Raw genomic sequence first — 17,747 nt, 5'->3', positions numbered from 1 at the left:
TTTTGGCTGTGTAATGAATAAAATACTGATATTTTAGGCTCGAAATCAAGTATACGACCTTTTGACAGCAGAGAGATACGATTTTTTGCCGCTTTTTTAACTGTAACTTTATCAAAACAAGCGGCACGTCTAAAACAATTACTGTTTTTTGCAGCTGACAACCAAAACTTAAAACGCCCATACTTACTTTTACCATGGTTGTTCTAATTTTTTACTGCGAGAGCTGAATTAGTGACTAAAATAATAAAAACCCATTTTTATGACAGAAATTTTGAATATTACTTCCGGTTTTCCAGCTCTATCTTGGTCAAAACAAGACTTACAGCCAAGAGAACGACTGTTTTGTGCTGCTAACGACCATCACTTACTACCCCTATCACTCGTTTTTCGATTTTGAGAAAATTAATTTTTGCTCAAATTTCGCATTTTTATAAGGGGTAAATTTGCGAAAAATTGACAATATTGAAGTGTCCCAGACTTGAACGCAACCCGAATGGAAATGATAGCAATCAAATTTCGAGGCCTACGAGATATGACATTCCATGTTTGGACCATTTTTGGCTGTGTAATGAATAAAATACTGATATTTTAGGCTCGAAATCAAGTATACGACCTTTTGACAGCAGAGAGATACGATTTTTTGCCGCTTTTTTAACTGTAACTTTATCAAAACAAGCGGCACGTCTAAAACAATTACTGTTTTATGCAGCTGACAACCAAAACTTAAAACGCCCATACTTACTTTTACCATGACTGTTCTTATTTTATACTGCGAGAACTGAGTTAGTGACTAAAATATTAAAAACCCATTTTTTTGACAGAAATTTTGAATATTACTTCCGGTTTTCCAGCTCTATCTTGGTCAAAACAAGACTTACAGCCAAGAGAACGACTGCTTTGTGCTGCTAACGACCATCACTTACTACCCCTATCATTCGTTTTTCGATTTTGAGAAAATTAATTTTTGCTCAAATTTCGCATTTTTATAAGGGGTACCATCATCAAAATTTGCGAAAAATTGAAAAAATTTAAGTGTCCCAGATTTGAACGCAACCCCAATGGGAATGATAGCAATCAAATTTCGAGGCCTACGAGATATGACATTCCATGTTTGGACCATTTTTGGCTTTGTAATGAACAAAATACTTATATTTTAGGCTCGGAATCAAGTATACGACCTTTTGACAGCAGAGAGATACGATTTTTTGCCGCTTTTTTAACTGTAACTTTATCAAAACAAGCGGCACGTCTAAAACAATTACTGTTTTATGCAGCTGACAACCAAAACTTAAAACGCCCATACTTACTTTTACCATGACTGTTCTTATTTTATACTGCGAGAACTGAGTTAGTGACTAAAATATTAAAAACCCATTTTTTTGACAGAAATTTTGAATATTACTTCCGGTTTTCCAGCTCTATCTTGGTCAAAACAAGACTTACAGCCAAGAGAACGACTGTTTTGTGCTGCTAACGACCATCACTTACCACCCCTATCACTCGTTTTTCGATTTTGAGAAAATTAATTTTTGCTCGAATTTCGCATTTTTATAAGGGGTTCCATCATCAAAATTTGCGTAAAATTGAAAAAATTGAAGTGTCCCAGATTTGAACGCAACCCCAATGGGAATGATAGCAATCAAATTTCGAAGCCTACGAGATATGACATTCCATGTTTGGACCATTTTTGGCTTTGTAATGAATAAAATACTGATATTTTTGGCTCGGAATCAAGTATACGACCTTTTGACAGCAGAGAGATACGATTTTTGGCCGCTTTTTTAACTATAACTTTATCAAAACAAGCGGCACGTCTGAAACAATGACTGTTTTTTGCAGCTGACAACCAAAACTTGAAACGCCGATACTTACTTTTACCATGACTGTTCTTATTTTTTACTGTGAGAGCTGAGTTAGTGACTAAAATAATAAAAACCCATTTTTTTGACAGAAATGTTGAATATTACTTCCGGTTTTCCAGCTCTATCTTGGTCAAAACAAGACTTACAGCCAAGAGAACGACTGTTTTGTGCTGCTAACGACCATCACTTACCACCCCTATCACTCGTTTTTCGATTTTGAGAAAATTAATTTTTGCTCGAATTTCGCATTTTTATAAGGGGTTCCATCATCAAAATTTGCGAAAAATTGAAAAAATTGAAGTGTCCCAGATTTGAACGCAACCCCAATGGGAATGATAGCAATCAAATTTCGAGGCCTACGAGATATGACATTCCATGTTTGGACCATTTTTGGCTTCGTAATGAATAAAATACTGATATTTTAGGTTTGGAAGTATACGACCTTTTGACAGCAGAGAGATACGATTTTTTGCCGCTTTTTTAACTGTAACTTTATCAAAACAAGCGGCACGTCTAAAACTGTTACTGTTACTGTTTTATGTAGCTGACTACCAAAACTTAAAACGCCCATACTTACTTTTACCATGATTGTTCTAATTTTTTACTGCGAGAGCTAAGTTAGTGACTAAAATTTCAAAAACCCGTTTTATTGACAGAAATTTGCAATATTACTTAAAATATATTGGTTAAAACAAGACTTACAGCCAAAAGAACGACTGTTTTGTGCTGCTTACGACTAACACTTACCGCCCATATCACTTATTTTTCGGTTTTGAGAAAATCAATTTTTGCTCAAATTTCTCATTTTTTATGGGGAACCATCATCAAAAATTTGAAAATGGGAAAAATTGAAGTGCCCCAGATTTAAAAGCAAATCACTTGGAAATAATTGCAATCAAATTACGAACCCCAGACGTCCATTGACAGCAGTTTTTTAGCTTACTTTTTTATGCAACTGACTACCGAAACTAGGAACCCCTATACTAATAATACTGGCTAAAAAATCAAAAAACAGTTTTTCGATTTTGAGAAACATTAAAAACATTACCAGTTATAAGCATTTGAAATGACTGACTTCGTCTTACATACATTAACATATACGTTTATTTTTAATACGAAAAGTTTACAAAATTTAAGGTTTAACCACAGTCAGTTGATAAGACGAATCTTCAGTTAGTTTTAGCTTATCTTACGTGCTCATACACGGACTATTAGTAATTCGCCAGAAAACAGAGCAGATAAAGAACTTCAAGCACTACGGCCGTAATCTAAACAGTATTTGGAATATTAAGCCAAGATAACTTGCACAGGTTTTAAAGTCACTCGTGTCCCGACGAAATGCTTATTTGGCGGCTTTCTCAGCGGCCAATTTCTCCTGGAATCGGCGTCGCCGTTGTGCGATGTACACCACCCAGATGAAAGAGATAATGGCCATGCTAATCGACCGGAACATCGGTGGTACGTATGCGAAGTTAAGGTACACAAACAGGGAAAGGTACTGCCAGTTTGCCTTCAGCAGGGGCCAGTAAAGCTTCTCCACGTTCTTTACCGCCGTGTTGGGGGAGTTACCCTAAAAAATATAAAAGATTATAAAAAGGTTTTAGAATATGATTTATAAGCATTAAAAACAATGCCACTTAAATATGAACAAAACCTTAAACCACACAGTTGAGCTAAAGCACTTCCTAATTCTTACCTCGAATAGGGACAAAAAAAACAGGGAAAGTGCCTGGTAGATAGGAGCATAGACCAGTCGCTCGGACAAGAACAGGAAGAACCTTCTGAAGCGCACATCGTGGTTGAAGAGTCGCTCCACAGTCGTGTAGAAATAGTGCGGTACACTTCCACCGAAGACCAGGCCAAAGAGTCCATAGGCGAAAACACTATGCTGGTTGAGGGTCTTGGCCCCCGCCAAACGCTGGGAGGTAACATTCGCCGAGGTGGCCAGAACGCATCTGCAATCAGATGAAACACAGGGTTAACGGTGGAATTTAATGAAAAGGAATTATATGTATGTACATACGCCGTGATGGACTTGGTGCGGACCGGATGGTTAAAGAGCTGCTCCAGATAAGTGCCGAAGAGCGAGTACAGGGGCTTCGAAAGAACCATGTTGCGGGTTTAATAAAAGTGAACCTGGAGTAAAGTGCGTATAATGCAGGTTAAAGTGCAAAGTGCAACTAGCCACACTGATAACAGCGCGAAACCGGTTCCCTGCGTTTACCTAAGAACTCCAAACGTCTTCACCGCCGATTAATAACTGAGAGTCTACCAACACCTGTAGACCTATGTGGTTACTAACTTAAATCTAATCCAGATCATATCGATATAATGGTTGGATCTATCGAAATTGTTATCGATAAGACGAGACAGCTGGTCACTCTGCGACAATCGTCATTCCATTAATTTCGGCATAATTTTCCAGTCCTAGTATAAAAAGAAGTAACAGTCTTGAAGATTCAGCGTTCTTTTGACTACGATGGAGTTTCCACCTTGCCCTCCCTCGTTAAAGTCAATACAGCACTTCCTGAAGTTGGCCCAGGAACACGACACACGGGATGTAGTCATAGCCTATTGGGCTAGACTCTAGTAAGCACCTACATATTGTTTTTCCTTGTTCGTATTTAATAATTTTGTGTCTTTCTGAATCTAGTGCCCTCCAGGTGGGCCTCAAGGCCTCCACCCAAACGGGAGAGGAAACTAAGTTACTACTCGGTAAGCGAAAAACCAATACGCATACTTCTCGCCTATGACTCATACGTGTTTTGTTTTGATTTTCCCTGCAAAATCAGGCATTATGGACTGGCTAGAACAGATGAAAAAACAGTATGCCGATAATGAGGCCGTGACTAATGAGGTGGCTGCCCAGGCTCATATTGAAAACTACGCGCTGAAATTATTCTTGTATGCCGATAAACAGGATCGCGAGGAGAACTTTGGCAAGTAAGTTTCGTCAAAAAAGGGCTTCCGAATTTATTTCCTTGATTAATATGTTTGTGGTTTCTCCACAGAAATGTCGTTAAGGCCTTCTACTCCAGTGGGGTGCTCTACGATATACTTCAAACCTTCGGGGAGTTGAGCGAGGAGGCGCTGCACAACAGAAAGTATGCCAAGTGGAAAGCAGCCTACATTCACAATTGTCTGAAAAATGGTGAGACACCCATTCCCGGTCCCTTGCCTGATGACGATGACGAGGCTGAGCTCGAGGGGGCGAATGCTAACGCCTCGGCAGACACTTCGCCCGAGGATGTTGCGGGAGCAGGTGCTCCTGTACCTTACCAACCACCAGAGCCAGAACCACAGCCGCCTGCTCCCTCTTCGCCGACGGCTTCAAGCGTTGTACCTCCCACTGCCGAGGAGGTGTTGAACAATCCGAACAAATTGCCCAGTCCGCCAGTGGATGAGGAAAAGCCAGGTGGTTTTGTGCCCTACGTGCCGACTGCTCAGCCCAATCCGGCCACGGCGGCCACCATTTATCAACCCATTGTACCCGTAGCCGGAGTCCAGATCACTCCTGACCAAATGATAACCGCTCAGAAGTATTGCAAGTACGCCGGAAGTGCCCTCAACTATGACGATGTGAAGACCGCTATCGAGAACCTGCAGAAGGCCCTTAAACTTCTGAGCACAGGATCCGAGTAGGACTTACATATATGTATTTAGGAGTTATTTCCTAGCCACAGTTATAGCTTAGAGCACCACTATACCAATTAATCTCCCGCTTAACACGCGTTGCGAAACGAAGTAAAAGGAAATTCAGATTGACTGACGTTGGATAATTAATTTTATATGTGTATGAGTTGTTCAAATTTATTAAAATTGTTTCTAAAAGTCGTATTTTAGATGGTTTCGACTAAGTGCCCGTTAGGAAAAGGATTTGATTACAATTGTGTTTTGTTGTGGTCGTGTCTTTATGCCGCGGCTCTACAATTTTAGTTAATATCTCTCGCCATTACATACAATATATTAGTTTTGTATACGATAATTATTTGGCACCAAAGTGAAAACATGAATTTCGATTTGCTAGAATGATGTGAATGATTTTTTGACCCAAATATAGGCGCGCCAATCGCTTTCGAACCCAACTGAAGGTGCTAAAACAAAGCTGGATCAGTGAATGACTATGAGTAAGTGATGCCTTTGGAGCAGGCGCCTAATCCTGCTTGACTCCGTTCGCAGGAGGCTGCGTGGTCGTTGAGGCCTCGTCCTGGAGTCGGGCAGTCTGATACCAGACCACCAGGCGGCCGCCCAGCATGAAAGTGAACACGAGCGCCGGTCCTGAACGCTCGAAGGGATCACTTACCATCCAGTGCTGGTAGATGCCCAGCAACATCAGCACCAGCAGCGTAATGTTGGCCGCATTCTTGACTTTATCTGTGGATAAAGAATGACTCACATTAATTAAATATATTAATATTAATACTTGTTTATTCTTACGATAGGGAATCAGAGCCATGGCAAGACCGCAGACGATCTCCAGGATGCCAACGGTGCGGCGGTACCATTTCGAGGGGATCTTTACTCCGAAAAGGGCAGTCAGCGGAAATACCTTAGCATACTTCACGTATTCTGTGCGCTGCAATTCAGGAGAGGAAATCGAATATGACTTCTCTGCAGCACCGGGATATAATTAATCATGGCTAGAAACCCCCAGAGGAATTTGCTCCGCCTAGCGGCCCAGCGGAAGGCAGTGCAGCCCGTTTATTTTTAAATGGAAGCAAGCTTTTCTTTTTGTCACATTCGTATGTTATTCTCTGTGTTTTTTTGTGTTGGCATAGTTGGCCACAAGTGTTTGTGGTAATGCGAAGGTAATTACACCACTGTGAGCGGCAAACACAACAAATATTTCGAAATTCAAATGTCATACCTTTGGCAAAAAAGATATTCAAAACATGAGAATTGATAGTAAAATGGCGCGTAACGAATATAATGCCAATTTAAAAACATACTCTGAATCGTATTATGTAGGTAACAAGTTTTAACAGGATAGCAAGATAAATCTGAAAAAATACTCGACGGAAATTGAAACTAGGCTCCGTTTTAACATGAATTTGACATTCCTTATTTTCATTTTTGAAATATACATTTTATCTCTCGATCCACCCTATTGCTTATATATAAAGCAAATTTGTACAACATGAATTGATTGAGAAGTATACGTCATGGTAGTTTGTGTGAGTGAAATTGTTTACATTGGTATGCGAAATATTTTTATGGTAATGAAAACGAAATCTTTGGGCGTTGTTTTTACAAAAGTAAACAAAAAATTCACATTAACAGCTGTTCTATAAATCTTTGAGCTTTTTCTAGTTAACTACGGATGTTTCTAAATTGTTTGGGGGTCTTCAAAACAATTTACAAACAAGGTGATTAATAATTAGTTTTTGAGGTTTCGGGCTTTTTAAAATTTCGATAGAAAACAGAAGTTTGGTCATTTGAATGAAATTACGATCTATTCGAATAATAAATATGTAATTAATTATATAGGAAATTAAAAACTATGTAATTTTCAAGAGAATTTAATTAATATATCTTTTTTACTTTTGAAATAATAAAGCATATATTTTTCCCAAAATATCTTTGAAGATCATAGAGCTTCGCAACGTCAACGATTGGCATTGATGGGGTCGAGTTCAATGCCCATTAGTCAGTCATATTTCCGAAAGGCGTTCTATTTTGGGACTTTTCTTTAAATGTTTTTCCACCCCTTTACATAAGAAAGTTCCATTTTATTGAACCAATTGACTTAAAAATGCACTTCCAAAGGGACTTGGGAAAAATCGATGGGCTGCACCCCACCAGACCACAGAGGAAACAAAAAAGCTAAAACTCCAGCTGTATCGATTTTCCACATACCAGGTCCTTGTACAGATCCTTGCTGATGTGCGGCGTCAGCTTGAGGGTGCCTACGAAGATAAAAAACAGGCCTAGCAGGACCGAGAGGCTTTTCAGCACGATCGTGTTGGATGCAGGAGGCATCTTGACCGATTTATGGGTAAACACTCGTGTGTGTATAAACTATATATCCCAAGAGTGCCGCTGGGGGTTCGAAGGGGCCGGAGTTCACTGGGACCCCCTAACCAATACAACACTCTACCAAAACACACCGGTCGCTAATTTTAGACCAATCTCGCAGCTTTTCGTGCCGATTCGGACGGTGCGGAAAAGTACGCGACCACCAACAAATTGAAGCACACAATCCGAATGTTTTCAAATCGCTGCGCGGTATGTATAATTTTATGAATTCTTAGTCCGCGGTCTTCCCTTCTATATATTTCATTTTCACTCGGCGTCTTTCCGCTTTCAGTTTCGCGTTTGAAAAGAGACTAATTCAGATTGAGATTCAGACCAGTTGCAAAGTTTATTTCGGCAGCATCCCAAACGGAATGGCGGAAAATCAATATATGCTCACATGCCCAGTGCTCTGCCCGAATCGAGAGTTAAGAGAGGACAGCCGGCCCACCCCGAAGAGCATGGCGTTTCGGCAGCTGGACCCACTCCTCCTCGTCTTCCTCGGACGGTCGGGTGGTGGTTGTTCCGAAACTGGCGCAATTAAGGCCAAAGACCCCGGCCTGCAACCCTTAAGGAGCCCCAGATAAACAATCATTAAGTGAACATGAGTTTTCGGCAAATGCATGAGACACAAAACTAGGAATCTTCTTTAAAATATAGAGTATAGAAATTTGTATTGCTCTATTTATAATATTTAATACATTAATTCAGAATGAAAGTTTGATTTTTTAATATTATTAATTTATTCTAAAGTTTAATTAGATCTCACTTAGTTTTACAAACTTAAATATACCACTACCATCCCATAGGTCCTCCAGGAAAACCAGCGCCCCTGCGATGGTGATCCTCCGGTGGAGTCTGTGGGGTATTGTAAATTCTCTTAGATTCAGCCATGCGTTGGTTGTAACTCTGTATTTGCTCCTGGAGCTGGGCATCCTCTTGCTGGGCTCGTTGTTCGTCGAACTCTAGACTGGCCACGCCATCCAGTCGTTCCAAATCCACCCATCCCCGAAACCGGACACATACTCCGTTCATGATAAAGTTGGACCGGAGATGCACTTTGCCCCGCTCCCGCTCGAAGTCGCACTCCTGTTCCTGGGCGTATGGATTGTGGTTTGCGTTGAAGTAGAGCTGTAGATTGGTGCCAGAAGCCACCATTGAGATCTCAGCATAGCCCTTACGGCAGTCGTTGATGAACCTCATCCGGCGCTCCTCTGCTGCCCGTTCCCTGTAGCCGGTATAGCGCACCTCACTCTCCCGGCTTAGTCGTCGAAAGAGCTCGTCGCTCTCAAACTTTGATCTCTGATCGGGCACCACACGAGGCATCTTGAAAATGAATCGAGGTTTGGGCTGCTCATACAAGGGCATGCCTTCGTATGGCGGAAGCATTCCATTTAAGGCTACCGCGTCTCCAAGATTCTGATGATGATGCATGGTTTCTGAAGTTAAAATGTTGACTGATATCAGTTTGGTCATTTCTCGTAATTTATACCAAATTAGTGGTGCGGGCCAGGTATTTCCTTAAAGGCGAATTTACCTGAAAAGTCGAGTTTCCCTTATATTTTATGATCCATCGATCAGGTAACATATGGAAGGAATTTTTTCAACCATCTGGAGGTCGCCAGGTATTCGTTTTATAAGAAGTATTTTTTGGGTTTAAAAATCCTGGGGATATTTTTTTGATCACAGGTAGATAAAAATCTTAAAGGATCTAATTCCTATCAAGCGATAACTCTTTTTAAGGTGTTTTACAGATTTCTATTGAAAATTTGAATTCAAAAAGCCGTTTTTGAAAGTGTTGAACAACGACTTATTTTAGTTAAATGAGCTAAAACCCAATCATGGGTTACAACTCTAGCCAAATAAAACAGCTGTTTTTTGTGTATTGAATTTATTTTAACAATTCGTTAAACATGTCGCTTGTTGCTTATGCCGCCAGTTCTGACGAGGATTCGGAAATTGAAGAAGAAAACCCGGGGTCCCAAGCCGAACTGGTTAAAGAAGCATTGGCCAATCCGAACGAATATAGCGCAACAGACGCTTCCAAAGAAGAGTCCAGAGAACAAAAATTATCCAGTGGTCACATTAGCGATGAGGACGACGATTACGTTCCCCAAGAAGTGTCATTGCAAGACTTGAAGCCTCCCACCGAAAGAGTTCTATTGACCTTACCCAAACCAAAAGTCACTGCTTCTGCTAACAACCCAGAAGATGATGATGTGGACGAGCTAGTCGCCCCCGTCTTTGCCAAACTTCCAATGCCACGAATAGCAGCATTAGGAAAAGTCATTATAGAGGAAAAGGACGATGAGTTTCTGCATAAAAAGGTGCTACCAATTGAAATAGAGAAACCTCCACCACCGCCAGTAAAGGGACGCGTAAAGATCAGTATTCCATCGCTTCGTGATTTCTCTGATGTGGACCGGGAAAAAGCTGATAAGGCTAAACACAAAATAGACAAACCAAATGTTCCCAAGGGATCGGGTCTGCTTGGTCTGCTGCCCCAGGCAAAATCAGAGCGTAACTTTTCCAAAAATTCTTCATCTGTGTCAGCAACTGCTTCAGCAAACATCACTGCTACTGCTACCTCAACGAATACTCGTATAGATGCTCGATCAACTCCAGCTTTTGTGCCCGATACAGTAAAGCAACGTCGAGCAGCCCACAATACCGAAGGTGTTGATGGCACTAAGGCGACTAAAAAGAAAAATAATGAAGGGGATGCTCTGAAACCGACAAAATCCAAGCATACAACTAAACCTACTGCCTTGGTGAATGCCAGCGATAGTGACGATGATGATGAGGATGGATCTGGAGACTTTTTCTCTCTGAACTCCGAACAAAAACTGCCTGAAGTGAGCAGCAATGAGATCAGCGCTCTAGTAGCCAAACGAGCGGCCAAAATGGTGGAGGCCAGTAGTAAATACCTCGAGGAGATTGCCGAAAAGGAAGCAGCCGAAGCAGAGACCGCCCGACTTGAGGAGGAGCAAACACTGTTAGCACAAAAGCGATACCACGAGCAGCAGCTAAACTCAGAAGCCATGGATGCACTGGTGGGCAAGAATGCTAAGCGCCGTCGGAAGGAGGCCAAGGAGATGCAGGTTATCGACATATCTGGGTCGCAGGTATTGCCCGATCGTGAGGAATGGATGCGAACAGCGCTGGCCTCGTCCACCACCTTCCAGCCTACCGGCGTTCTAACGGACGAGGAGCCAGTGGCAGGGACGCGGCGAAAGCACCAGATCACCTACCTGGCGCACAAGGCAAAGGCCAACGAAGCCGAGCTGCAGGCTATGTGGTCAGCCAACCGGCAGACCCGTCGGGCCACCCAAAGCAAATACGGCTTTTAAGTTTCCACTTTATGTACACCTAATCCTACAATATATTCTTAAATCTACTGAATCCAACCCTCGCGTTTTCCCAGCCGGCTACCCACATAAAAGATGGCGGTGCTCAGCAGTAGGATAACCGGGGCAACGGTCACATAAATGGGAATCTGTTGCGGGTACTCCAGCGTTAGGCATATCATCACTTGGGAAGAGATGGTTAGAAGTACACCGGCAATATTCCATTTGTAGAGGAAGAGGAGGTCTGTCAGGCAGGTGAGGTTGCGCCACTTGCGGATGAACTTGATGATCACGTAAATTATGATAATCACATCGAAGAACCAGAGCGGCGTGAACGTGACAAACCAATTCCAGGTGGTGCGCGGGTCTAAGCGCAGGCACAGCAAGATCAGAAAGACTAGGACGATGAACCACGTAAAAAGCGCCCGGTGTGCCAGTGTCATAATAGTAAATTATTTGTTACTTTTTCATATTGCGTTGGGAAATAAACAAAAGCGAATGCACTTTGCTCCAGTGCTGTGTAACTACTGTATATCACCTAACACAGTGGCCTTTAAAAATATTTGGATTGTGAAGATATATTCTTTAAGTTTTTAAGGGTTTATAAAACAACCTAAAACAGTTTTACCAGCCAATAAACACCGCTAAGAAAACCACAACAAAATCGAAAGAATGCTGAAAAACTTTTAACTATTTTGTTTAACTCCGTTCTTTTTAAATGTAAGTATCGATGTGCACATACTTATGGTATGCAGTTCATCTTTGCCATTGGGTGTCAACCCTGCCTACGTTGGAAAGAAGAAGATAATTGACGTGTCACAATTTCGACAATTGGTTGGTGTTTTTCATAAAATGAATTGTTGGCAATAGATTACGAGTTATTTAAAATATATTAATGCCAAGGCATCCTGTTTACACCTACTTCTTTATGTTTTGATATAGGTGACTGCCCGACCCAACCGAAAAAGGGCGCTTGAAAGAAAAGCCGACACCCAGAAGAAAAACTACTTTGAGACACCTACAGGCAAATAGAAAAAAGTGCCAACATGCTGACCAACTTCGAGTCGAAGTCGGCGCGGGTAAAGGGCCTCTCCTTCCACCCAAAACGCCCATGGATTCTGGTCAGCTTGCACAGTGGCGTCATCCAGCTGTGGGACTACAGAATGCACACGCTTCTCGAAAAGTTTGATGAGCACGACGGACCTGTGAGAGGCGTAGCCTTCCACCAGCAGATGCCTCTCTTTGTCTCCGGTGGAGACGATTACAAGATCAAGGTGTGGAATTACAAGCAGCGCCGCTGTATATTCACCCTTCTGGCTCATTTGGACTACGTCCGCACGGTGGCCTTCCATCACGAATATCCGTGGATTCTAAGTGCATCTGACGATCAGACCATCCGTATCTGGAACTGGCAGTCGCGGAACTGCATATGCGTGCTGACCGGCCACAACCACTATGTGATGTGCGCCCAATTCCACCCTACTGAGGACCAAATCGTCTCGGCATCGCTGGACCAGACAGTTCGCGTGTGGGACATCTCGGGGTTGCGAAAAAAGAATGTGGCTCCCGGTCCCGGTGGTCTAGATGATCATCTAAAGGGTCACCCAGGTGCCACAGACTTGTTTGGCCAAGCGGATGCTGTGGTCAAGCACGTGCTTGAAGGCCACGACCGAGGCGTCAACTGGGCCAGCTTCCATCCCACTCTGCCGCTGATCGTGTCTGGCGCGGACGATCGCCTAGTGAAACTGTGGCGCATGAACGAGTACAAGGCATGGGAGGTAGACACCTGCCGCGGACACTACAACAACGTGTCCAGCGTGTTGTTCCATCCGCGTCAGGATCTGATTCTCTCCAATGGTGAGGATCGCAGCATTCGTGTCTGGGACATGACCAAGCGCCAGTGCCTTTTCACATTCCGGCGGGACAACGAGCGCTTCTGGATCCTCACGGCGCATCCTACCTTGAATCTTTTTGCTGCTGGGCACGACGGAGGTGAATTAATCACTATATTTAATATATTTGATTGTATGAATCATATGTCCTTTTTTCAGGTATGGTCGTTTTCAAATTGGAGCGAGAACGTCCCGCTTATGCCGTACACGGCAACATTCTCTATTATGTAAAGGAGCGATTCCTGCGGAAACTTGATTTTACCACCACCAAGGACCAAGTGGTGATGCAGCTCCGACCAGGAAAGTCGCCTGTGTACAGCATGTCGTATAACCCGGCACTGAACGCCGTGCTGATCTGTACACGCACCAACAACTTGGAGAACAGTACGTACGACCTATGCCAGATCCCCAAAGACACCGAGAGCCAGAGCGAATCTGACAGCAAGCGCAGCTCTGGAATCACTGCCATCTGGGTGGCTCGCAATCGGTTTGCAGTACTGGATCGCAACCAGCAATTGGTTATCAAAAACTTCAAAAACGAGGTAACAAAGAAGCTTCCAACTTTCTGCGAGGAGATCTTCTATGCCGGAACGGGAATGCTGCTCATAAGGGATCCCGAGTTCGTCACTCTTTACGAAGTCCAACGACTTGTCTCAGTTGGAAGTATTAAACTGGCCAAATGCCGCTACGTAGTGTGGTCTCCAGATATGTCGCTGGTCGCACTCCTTTGCAAACATTCGGTGACTATCTGCGACCGAAGACTGCAGTACTTGTGCACTGTGCAGGAGAACTGCCGGGTGAAGTCTGGAGCCTGGGACGAGTCGGGCGTGTTTATCTACACGACCAGCAACCACATCAAGTACGCTATTACCAATGGAGACCATGGCATCATCCGTACGTTGGACCTTCCCATTTATCTGACACGAGTCAAGGGCAACCAGGTGTTCTGTTTGGATCGTGAATGCCGCACTCGCGTGCTTCACATTGATCCCACAGAGTACAAGTTTAAGCTGGCCCTGATCCAGCGCAAGTACGACGAGGTTTTGCACATGGTGAGGAATGCCCGTTTGGTGGGTCAGAGCATTATTGCCTACTTGCAGCAGAAGGGTTATCCAGAGGTGGCCCTTCATTTTGTCAAGGACGAAAAAACTCGATTTGGGCTAGCTCTGGAGTGCGGTAACATCGAAATTGCATTGGAGGCAGCTAAGGCTCTTGATGACAAAGATTGCTGGGATCGTCTCGGACAAAGTGCCTTGCTTCAAGGAAACCACCAGGTGGTAGAAATGTGCTATCAGCGGACCAAGAACTTTGACAAGCTTAGCTTTCTCTATCTGATCACCGGCAACCTGGAAAAGCTCAAGAAGATGAACAAGATCGCAGAGATCCGCAAGGATGTATCCGCCCAGTACCAGGGTGCTCTTCTTCTCGGTGACGTCAAAGAGCGGGTTAACATCCTTAAGAACTGCGGACAACTTTCGTTAGCTTATCTCACAGCCGCTACTCATGGATTTGATGAACTCACTGAATCCCTGGGCGAGTCGATTACCTCGCAAGGAAATACCCTTCCCGAAGTTAATCCCAACGCACAGTTGTTGCAACCACCCGTGCCCATTCAGCAGCTGGAGACGAACTGGCCACTTCTGTCAGTTTCTAAGGGCTTCTTCGAAGGCGCCATGGTTACCAGAGCTGGATCCAGTGCCACTGCCCGCCAGGCGCTGAACATCAACGCCGATGCTGCAGTGCTAGACGAGCACAATGGCGGAGGTGATGGCTGGGGAGCAGATGCCGATCTGGGATTAGATGATGAAGGAGATGAGGAGATGCATGATGCCCTGAGTAACGATGGAGACGGTGGAGTGGGCGGCGAGGATGGTGCCGGTTGGGATGTTGGCGATGATGATTTGGTGGTGCCTGAGGAGCTGGCCTCCAAGATCAAAGCCTCCGCGCTTGACAGCAACTATTATGCGGCTCCCAACAAGGGCTTGTCTCCTGCTCAACAATGGGCAAATAATTCCCCATTGGTGCTGGACCACGTGAAGGCTGGATCATTCGAAACCGCATTCCGTTTGCTACACGACCAGCTTGGAGTCGTAAATTTCAAGCCCTTCAAACAACTTTTCCTTCAGAACTACGCCTGCTCTCGAACGAGCTACACCGCCAATCCTAATCTGCAATCCCTAAGTGGTTACCCATTGCGAAACTTCTCCGAGTCAAACATAAAGCTGCAGCGTCCGGCAGTGGGCATCAAACTTAACGATTTGGTAGCTCGTTTGCAGGCTGGATACCAACTAACAACATATGGAAAGTTCACTGAAGCAGTGGAAAAGTTCCAATCTATCTTGATCAGCATTCCATTATTGGTGGTGGACACGAAAATGGATACGGCTGAGGCTCAGCAGCTGCTGCGGATCTGCGCTGAGTATATTGTAGGCCTGAAGATGGAGACAGTGCGCAAGAGCATGCCTAAGTCAACTCTTGAGGAGCAAAAGCGATTGTGCGAGATGGCTGCGTACTTTACACACTGCAAGCTCCAGCCCGTGCACCAGATCCTTACCCTGCGTACCGCCCTCAACATGTTTTTCAAACTGAAAAACTACAAGACGGCCGCCTCGTTTGCGCGCCGGCTTCTGGAGTTGGCTCCGCGCCCGGAAGTGGCTCAGCAAGTACGAAAAATCCTGCAGGCCTGCGAAGTGAATCCAGTAGACGAGCACCAGATGCAGTACGAGGAGTTTAACCCGTTCACAATCTGCGGCATCAGCTGGAAGCCACTGTATCGGGGTAAACCCGAGGTGACCTGTCCCTTCTGCTCTTCCTCCTACGACCCGCAGTTCAAGGGAAATCTTTGCACAGTTTGCGAGGTGAGCCAGATCGGAAAGGATAGCATTGGACTACGCATTTCCAATTTGCAATTCCGTTAGGACGGAAAGCTTGTCGCTTTTTAAAAATGTGTCCCCCACGCCGAGCGAGCCCTTAGTTTAGTTTTACACGATTCTTGCTTGTTATATATAAAGTTCAGTATCTGTATATTATAATGGTATAAAATCAAATGAATTAACTAGTTTTCTTAAAATTTCATGAAGAGTGGGGTGTTTAAATATAAATTGTTGTAAAGGCTTGACTGGAGAAGAGATTTCAGTTTTGGAAAATGCGCCCAATGTTTTAGCAAAAACAAATAATATACTATTTTTGGGTCTACCTCTTCAAAAGTATTAATCTATTCAATACCTATCTTAATCGCTCTGAATCACAACGGAAAGCCCAAAAATAACACTGAGGTATCGATTAGTAGTTATGTATTTTAATTAAAGATACGACACTAATTCCACACTAAGTTGTAAGTATAATACCATAAAAGCATACGTAAAGTAAGCATTACATCTAACACTAATCTAGGAGCATAATTATTCGAGCGTGTCTAACGTAATCGTATTGAAATCTCGCAAAGGGAGGCCCTCCTAAAGGGCTCGGAGCATTCTCAGTTGTCCATGAAGTATTGAGTATTCGCGAAGTGAGTCTCTAGCTGCTGGTGATGCGGCTGCTGCTGTTGGAGCTGTAGCTGCGGGTGCGACGGCCCTGGCGCCGTCCACAGGTCTAACTAACGGCGCCACATGCTGGCCCCGACGCCAATACCGCCGGAGGCGACGCCTCGCCGTACTGCCTCCATCTCGTCCTGTCTGTTGTCGCGGTAGGCGCGCTTGGTGTCCTCGAATTCACGCAGCCGCTGATTATACCGATCAATCTGATCCCGTAGAATAGCATCCTCATGCATCGCCCGCCGTTCGTCATACTCCAGGCAGCCCACACCGTCCAACCGCTCCAGATCCATCCAGCCGCGGAAGCGAACGCAAACCCCGTTCATAATGAAGTAAGACTTGATATGCACCTTGCCATGCTCCTTGTCGAAGTCGCACTCCTTATCGTGCAGGTACGGGTTCTGGTTGGCGTTAAATACCAGCTGCAGATTGGTGCCCGAGGCCACGAAGCTAGCCTCCGTGTGTCCCTCGCGGCATCCATTCATGAAACGTACCTGCCGCTCTTCGATGCTGCGCTCCCGATAACCCGTGTAGCGCACCTCACTTTCCCGGCTGAGCCGCCGGAAGAGCTCGTCGCTCTCGAACTTGGACTTCTGGTCGGGCACAACGCGCGGCATCTTAAAGATGAAGCGGGGCTTGGGTTGTTCGTATAATCCGATGGTATCGTAGGGTATCATGTTTGCAAGAGCCGCCTCGTTCATCATTTTATGGGATTATACGCGATTCGTTCGCTGGATGGAACGCTAAATGTGGTATCTTACTGTAGGTCCCTAGGCGGGCCTCTCGTATACGCAATTCTCCCTTAAACACAATACGCTAAATGGGGTATATTTTAGTCGGTCCTTCAACGGGCTTTCAACGTATACGCAATAAGCGTTTGTGTCTTAGCACTCTGAATGCTAATTGTTTAAATTTCTCGCCTCCGTCGCAGAAAACAACTCACAATACAACAAAAAGGATGGTTTGCGGTTTTGATATACCAACTGACGCGGCGTTGCCACTGAGAAAAAGTGGAGTTTGAAAATAGAGATGGGAGCTAAAGCGTGACACGAGCACAACTTTACATTTATGATCTCAAAAACATGCAAGTCTCGCAATTCA

The 17,747-nt window shown here is 44.2% G+C and overlaps 8 protein-coding genes across 9 annotated transcripts; 3 read left to right on the top strand and 5 right to left on the bottom strand.

Annotated features, from left to right (window-relative positions):
* Positions 1-2,948: 2,948 nt before the first annotated feature.
* LOC108102853 (peroxisomal membrane protein PMP22) lies at positions 2,949-4,187 on the bottom strand. Its single transcript, XM_017208050.1, has 4 exons — positions 4,087-4,187; positions 3,886-3,998; positions 3,559-3,817; positions 2,949-3,432 (listed from the first exon to the last, which is right to left on the bottom strand). The coding sequence occupies exons 2-4, from the start codon at positions 3,972-3,974 to the stop codon at positions 3,205-3,207; spliced, it is 576 nt and encodes a 191-aa protein (XP_017063539.1). The 5' UTR covers positions 3,975-3,998; positions 4,087-4,187; the 3' UTR covers positions 2,949-3,204.
* Positions 4,188-4,238: 51 nt separating this feature from the next.
* Positions 4,239-5,699, top strand: LOC108102851 (vacuolar protein sorting-associated protein VTA1 homolog). Its single transcript, XM_017208048.2, has 4 exons — positions 4,239-4,451; positions 4,516-4,577; positions 4,655-4,805; positions 4,874-5,699. Exons 1-4 carry the CDS (start codon positions 4,342-4,344, stop codon positions 5,502-5,504), a joined length of 954 nt encoding a protein of 317 aa, XP_017063537.1. The 5' UTR covers positions 4,239-4,341; the 3' UTR covers positions 5,505-5,699.
* Positions 5,642-8,297, bottom strand: LOC108102854 (transmembrane protein 35A). The gene is made up of 3 exons (XM_017208051.1): positions 7,719-8,297; positions 6,300-6,438; positions 5,642-6,236 (listed from the first exon to the last, which is right to left on the bottom strand). The coding sequence occupies exons 1-3, from the start codon at positions 7,839-7,841 to the stop codon at positions 6,016-6,018; spliced, it is 483 nt and encodes a 160-aa protein (XP_017063540.1). The 5' UTR covers positions 7,842-8,297; the 3' UTR covers positions 5,642-6,015.
* Positions 8,298-8,545: 248 nt separating this feature from the next.
* LOC108102852 (protein brother) lies at positions 8,546-9,319 on the bottom strand. Its single transcript, XM_017208049.1, has one exon. It carries the CDS (start codon positions 9,306-9,308, stop codon positions 8,670-8,672), a length of 639 nt encoding a protein of 212 aa, XP_017063538.1. The 5' UTR covers positions 9,309-9,319; the 3' UTR covers positions 8,546-8,669.
* Positions 9,320-9,745: 426 nt separating this feature from the next.
* LOC108102817 (proline-rich protein PRCC) lies at positions 9,746-11,281 on the top strand. Its single transcript, XM_017207999.1, has one exon. It carries the CDS (start codon positions 9,788-9,790, stop codon positions 11,222-11,224), a length of 1,437 nt encoding a protein of 478 aa, XP_017063488.1. The 5' UTR covers positions 9,746-9,787; the 3' UTR covers positions 11,225-11,281.
* Positions 11,219-11,748, bottom strand: LOC108102819 (transmembrane protein 60). The gene has a single exon (XM_017208001.1). It carries the CDS (start codon positions 11,662-11,664, stop codon positions 11,269-11,271), a length of 396 nt encoding a protein of 131 aa, XP_017063490.1. The 5' UTR covers positions 11,665-11,748; the 3' UTR covers positions 11,219-11,268.
* A 207-nt stretch (positions 11,749-11,955) lies between these two features.
* On the top strand, positions 11,956-16,164 carry LOC108102815 (coatomer subunit alpha). Of its 2 annotated transcripts, none has more exons than XM_017207997.2 (3): positions 11,956-12,055; positions 12,164-13,213; positions 13,273-16,164. In XM_017207997.2, exons 2-3 carry the CDS (start codon positions 12,268-12,270, stop codon positions 16,029-16,031), a joined length of 3,705 nt encoding a protein of 1,234 aa, XP_017063486.1. In that variant the 5' UTR covers positions 11,956-12,055; positions 12,164-12,267; the 3' UTR covers positions 16,032-16,164. The 2 variants fall into 2 exon arrangements, with proteins under 2 accessions (XP_017063486.1, XP_017063487.1); XM_017207998.2 differs by having other exon boundaries at positions 12,036-12,055; positions 12,125-13,213.
* A 227-nt stretch (positions 16,165-16,391) lies between these two features.
* Positions 16,392-17,640, bottom strand: LOC108102818 (protein big brother). Its single transcript, XM_017208000.1, has one exon. It carries the CDS (start codon positions 17,348-17,350, stop codon positions 16,709-16,711), a length of 642 nt encoding a protein of 213 aa, XP_017063489.1. The 5' UTR covers positions 17,351-17,640; the 3' UTR covers positions 16,392-16,708.
* Between the last annotated feature and the right edge of the window lie 107 nt (positions 17,641-17,747).

This window comes from Drosophila eugracilis, unplaced genomic scaffold (genome assembly GCF_018153835.1).
Source record: "Drosophila eugracilis isolate 14026-0451.02 unplaced genomic scaffold, ASM1815383v1 contig_2088, whole genome shotgun sequence".
NCBI classification, from domain to species: domain Eukaryota; kingdom Metazoa; phylum Arthropoda; class Insecta; order Diptera; family Drosophilidae; genus Drosophila; species Drosophila eugracilis.
Note: the sequence above shows the minus strand (reverse complement) of the source record. Positions and strands in the feature narration are given on the sequence as shown.

Coding starts and splice junctions, on each gene's coding strand:
- LOC108102853 (XM_017208050.1), bottom strand. CDS start 3,974: ATGGTTCTTTCGAAGCCCCTGTACTCGCTCTTCGGCACTTATCTGGAG. Junction 3,818..3,885: donor CGCACCAAGTCCATCACGGC/GTATGTACATAC, acceptor ATCTGATTGCAG/ATGCGTTCTGGCCACCTCGG. Junction 3,433..3,558: donor TTTTTTTGTCCCTATTCGAG/GTAAGAATTAGG, acceptor TATATTTTTTAG/GGTAACTCCCCCAACACGGC.
- LOC108102851 (XM_017208048.2), top strand. CDS start 4,342: ATGGAGTTTCCACCTTGCCCTCCCTCGTTAAAGTCAATACAGCACTTC. Junction 4,452..4,515: donor GCCTATTGGGCTAGACTCTA/GTAAGCACCTAC, acceptor TTCTGAATCTAG/TGCCCTCCAGGTGGGCCTCA. Junction 4,578..4,654: donor GGAAACTAAGTTACTACTCG/GTAAGCGAAAAA, acceptor CTGCAAAATCAG/GCATTATGGACTGGCTAGAA.
- LOC108102854 (XM_017208051.1), bottom strand. CDS start 7,841: ATGCCTCCTGCATCCAACACGATCGTGCTGAAAAGCCTCTCGGTCCTG. Junction 6,439..7,718: donor AGGATCTGTACAAGGACCTG/GTATGTGGAAAA, acceptor CCTGAATTGCAG/CGCACAGAATACGTGAAGTA. Junction 6,237..6,299: donor CATGGCTCTGATTCCCTATC/GTAAGAATAAAC, acceptor CTTTATCCACAG/ATAAAGTCAAGAATGCGGCC.
- LOC108102852 (XM_017208049.1), bottom strand. CDS start 9,308: ATGCATCATCATCAGAATCTTGGAGACGCGGTAGCCTTAAATGGAATG.
- LOC108102817 (XM_017207999.1), top strand. CDS start 9,788: ATGTCGCTTGTTGCTTATGCCGCCAGTTCTGACGAGGATTCGGAAATT.
- LOC108102819 (XM_017208001.1), bottom strand. CDS start 11,664: ATGACACTGGCACACCGGGCGCTTTTTACGTGGTTCATCGTCCTAGTC.
- LOC108102815 (XM_017207997.2), top strand. CDS start 12,268: ATGCTGACCAACTTCGAGTCGAAGTCGGCGCGGGTAAAGGGCCTCTCC. Junction 13,214..13,272: donor TGCTGCTGGGCACGACGGAG/GTGAATTAATCA, acceptor TCCTTTTTTCAG/GTATGGTCGTTTTCAAATTG.
- LOC108102818 (XM_017208000.1), bottom strand. CDS start 17,350: ATGATGAACGAGGCGGCTCTTGCAAACATGATACCCTACGATACCATC.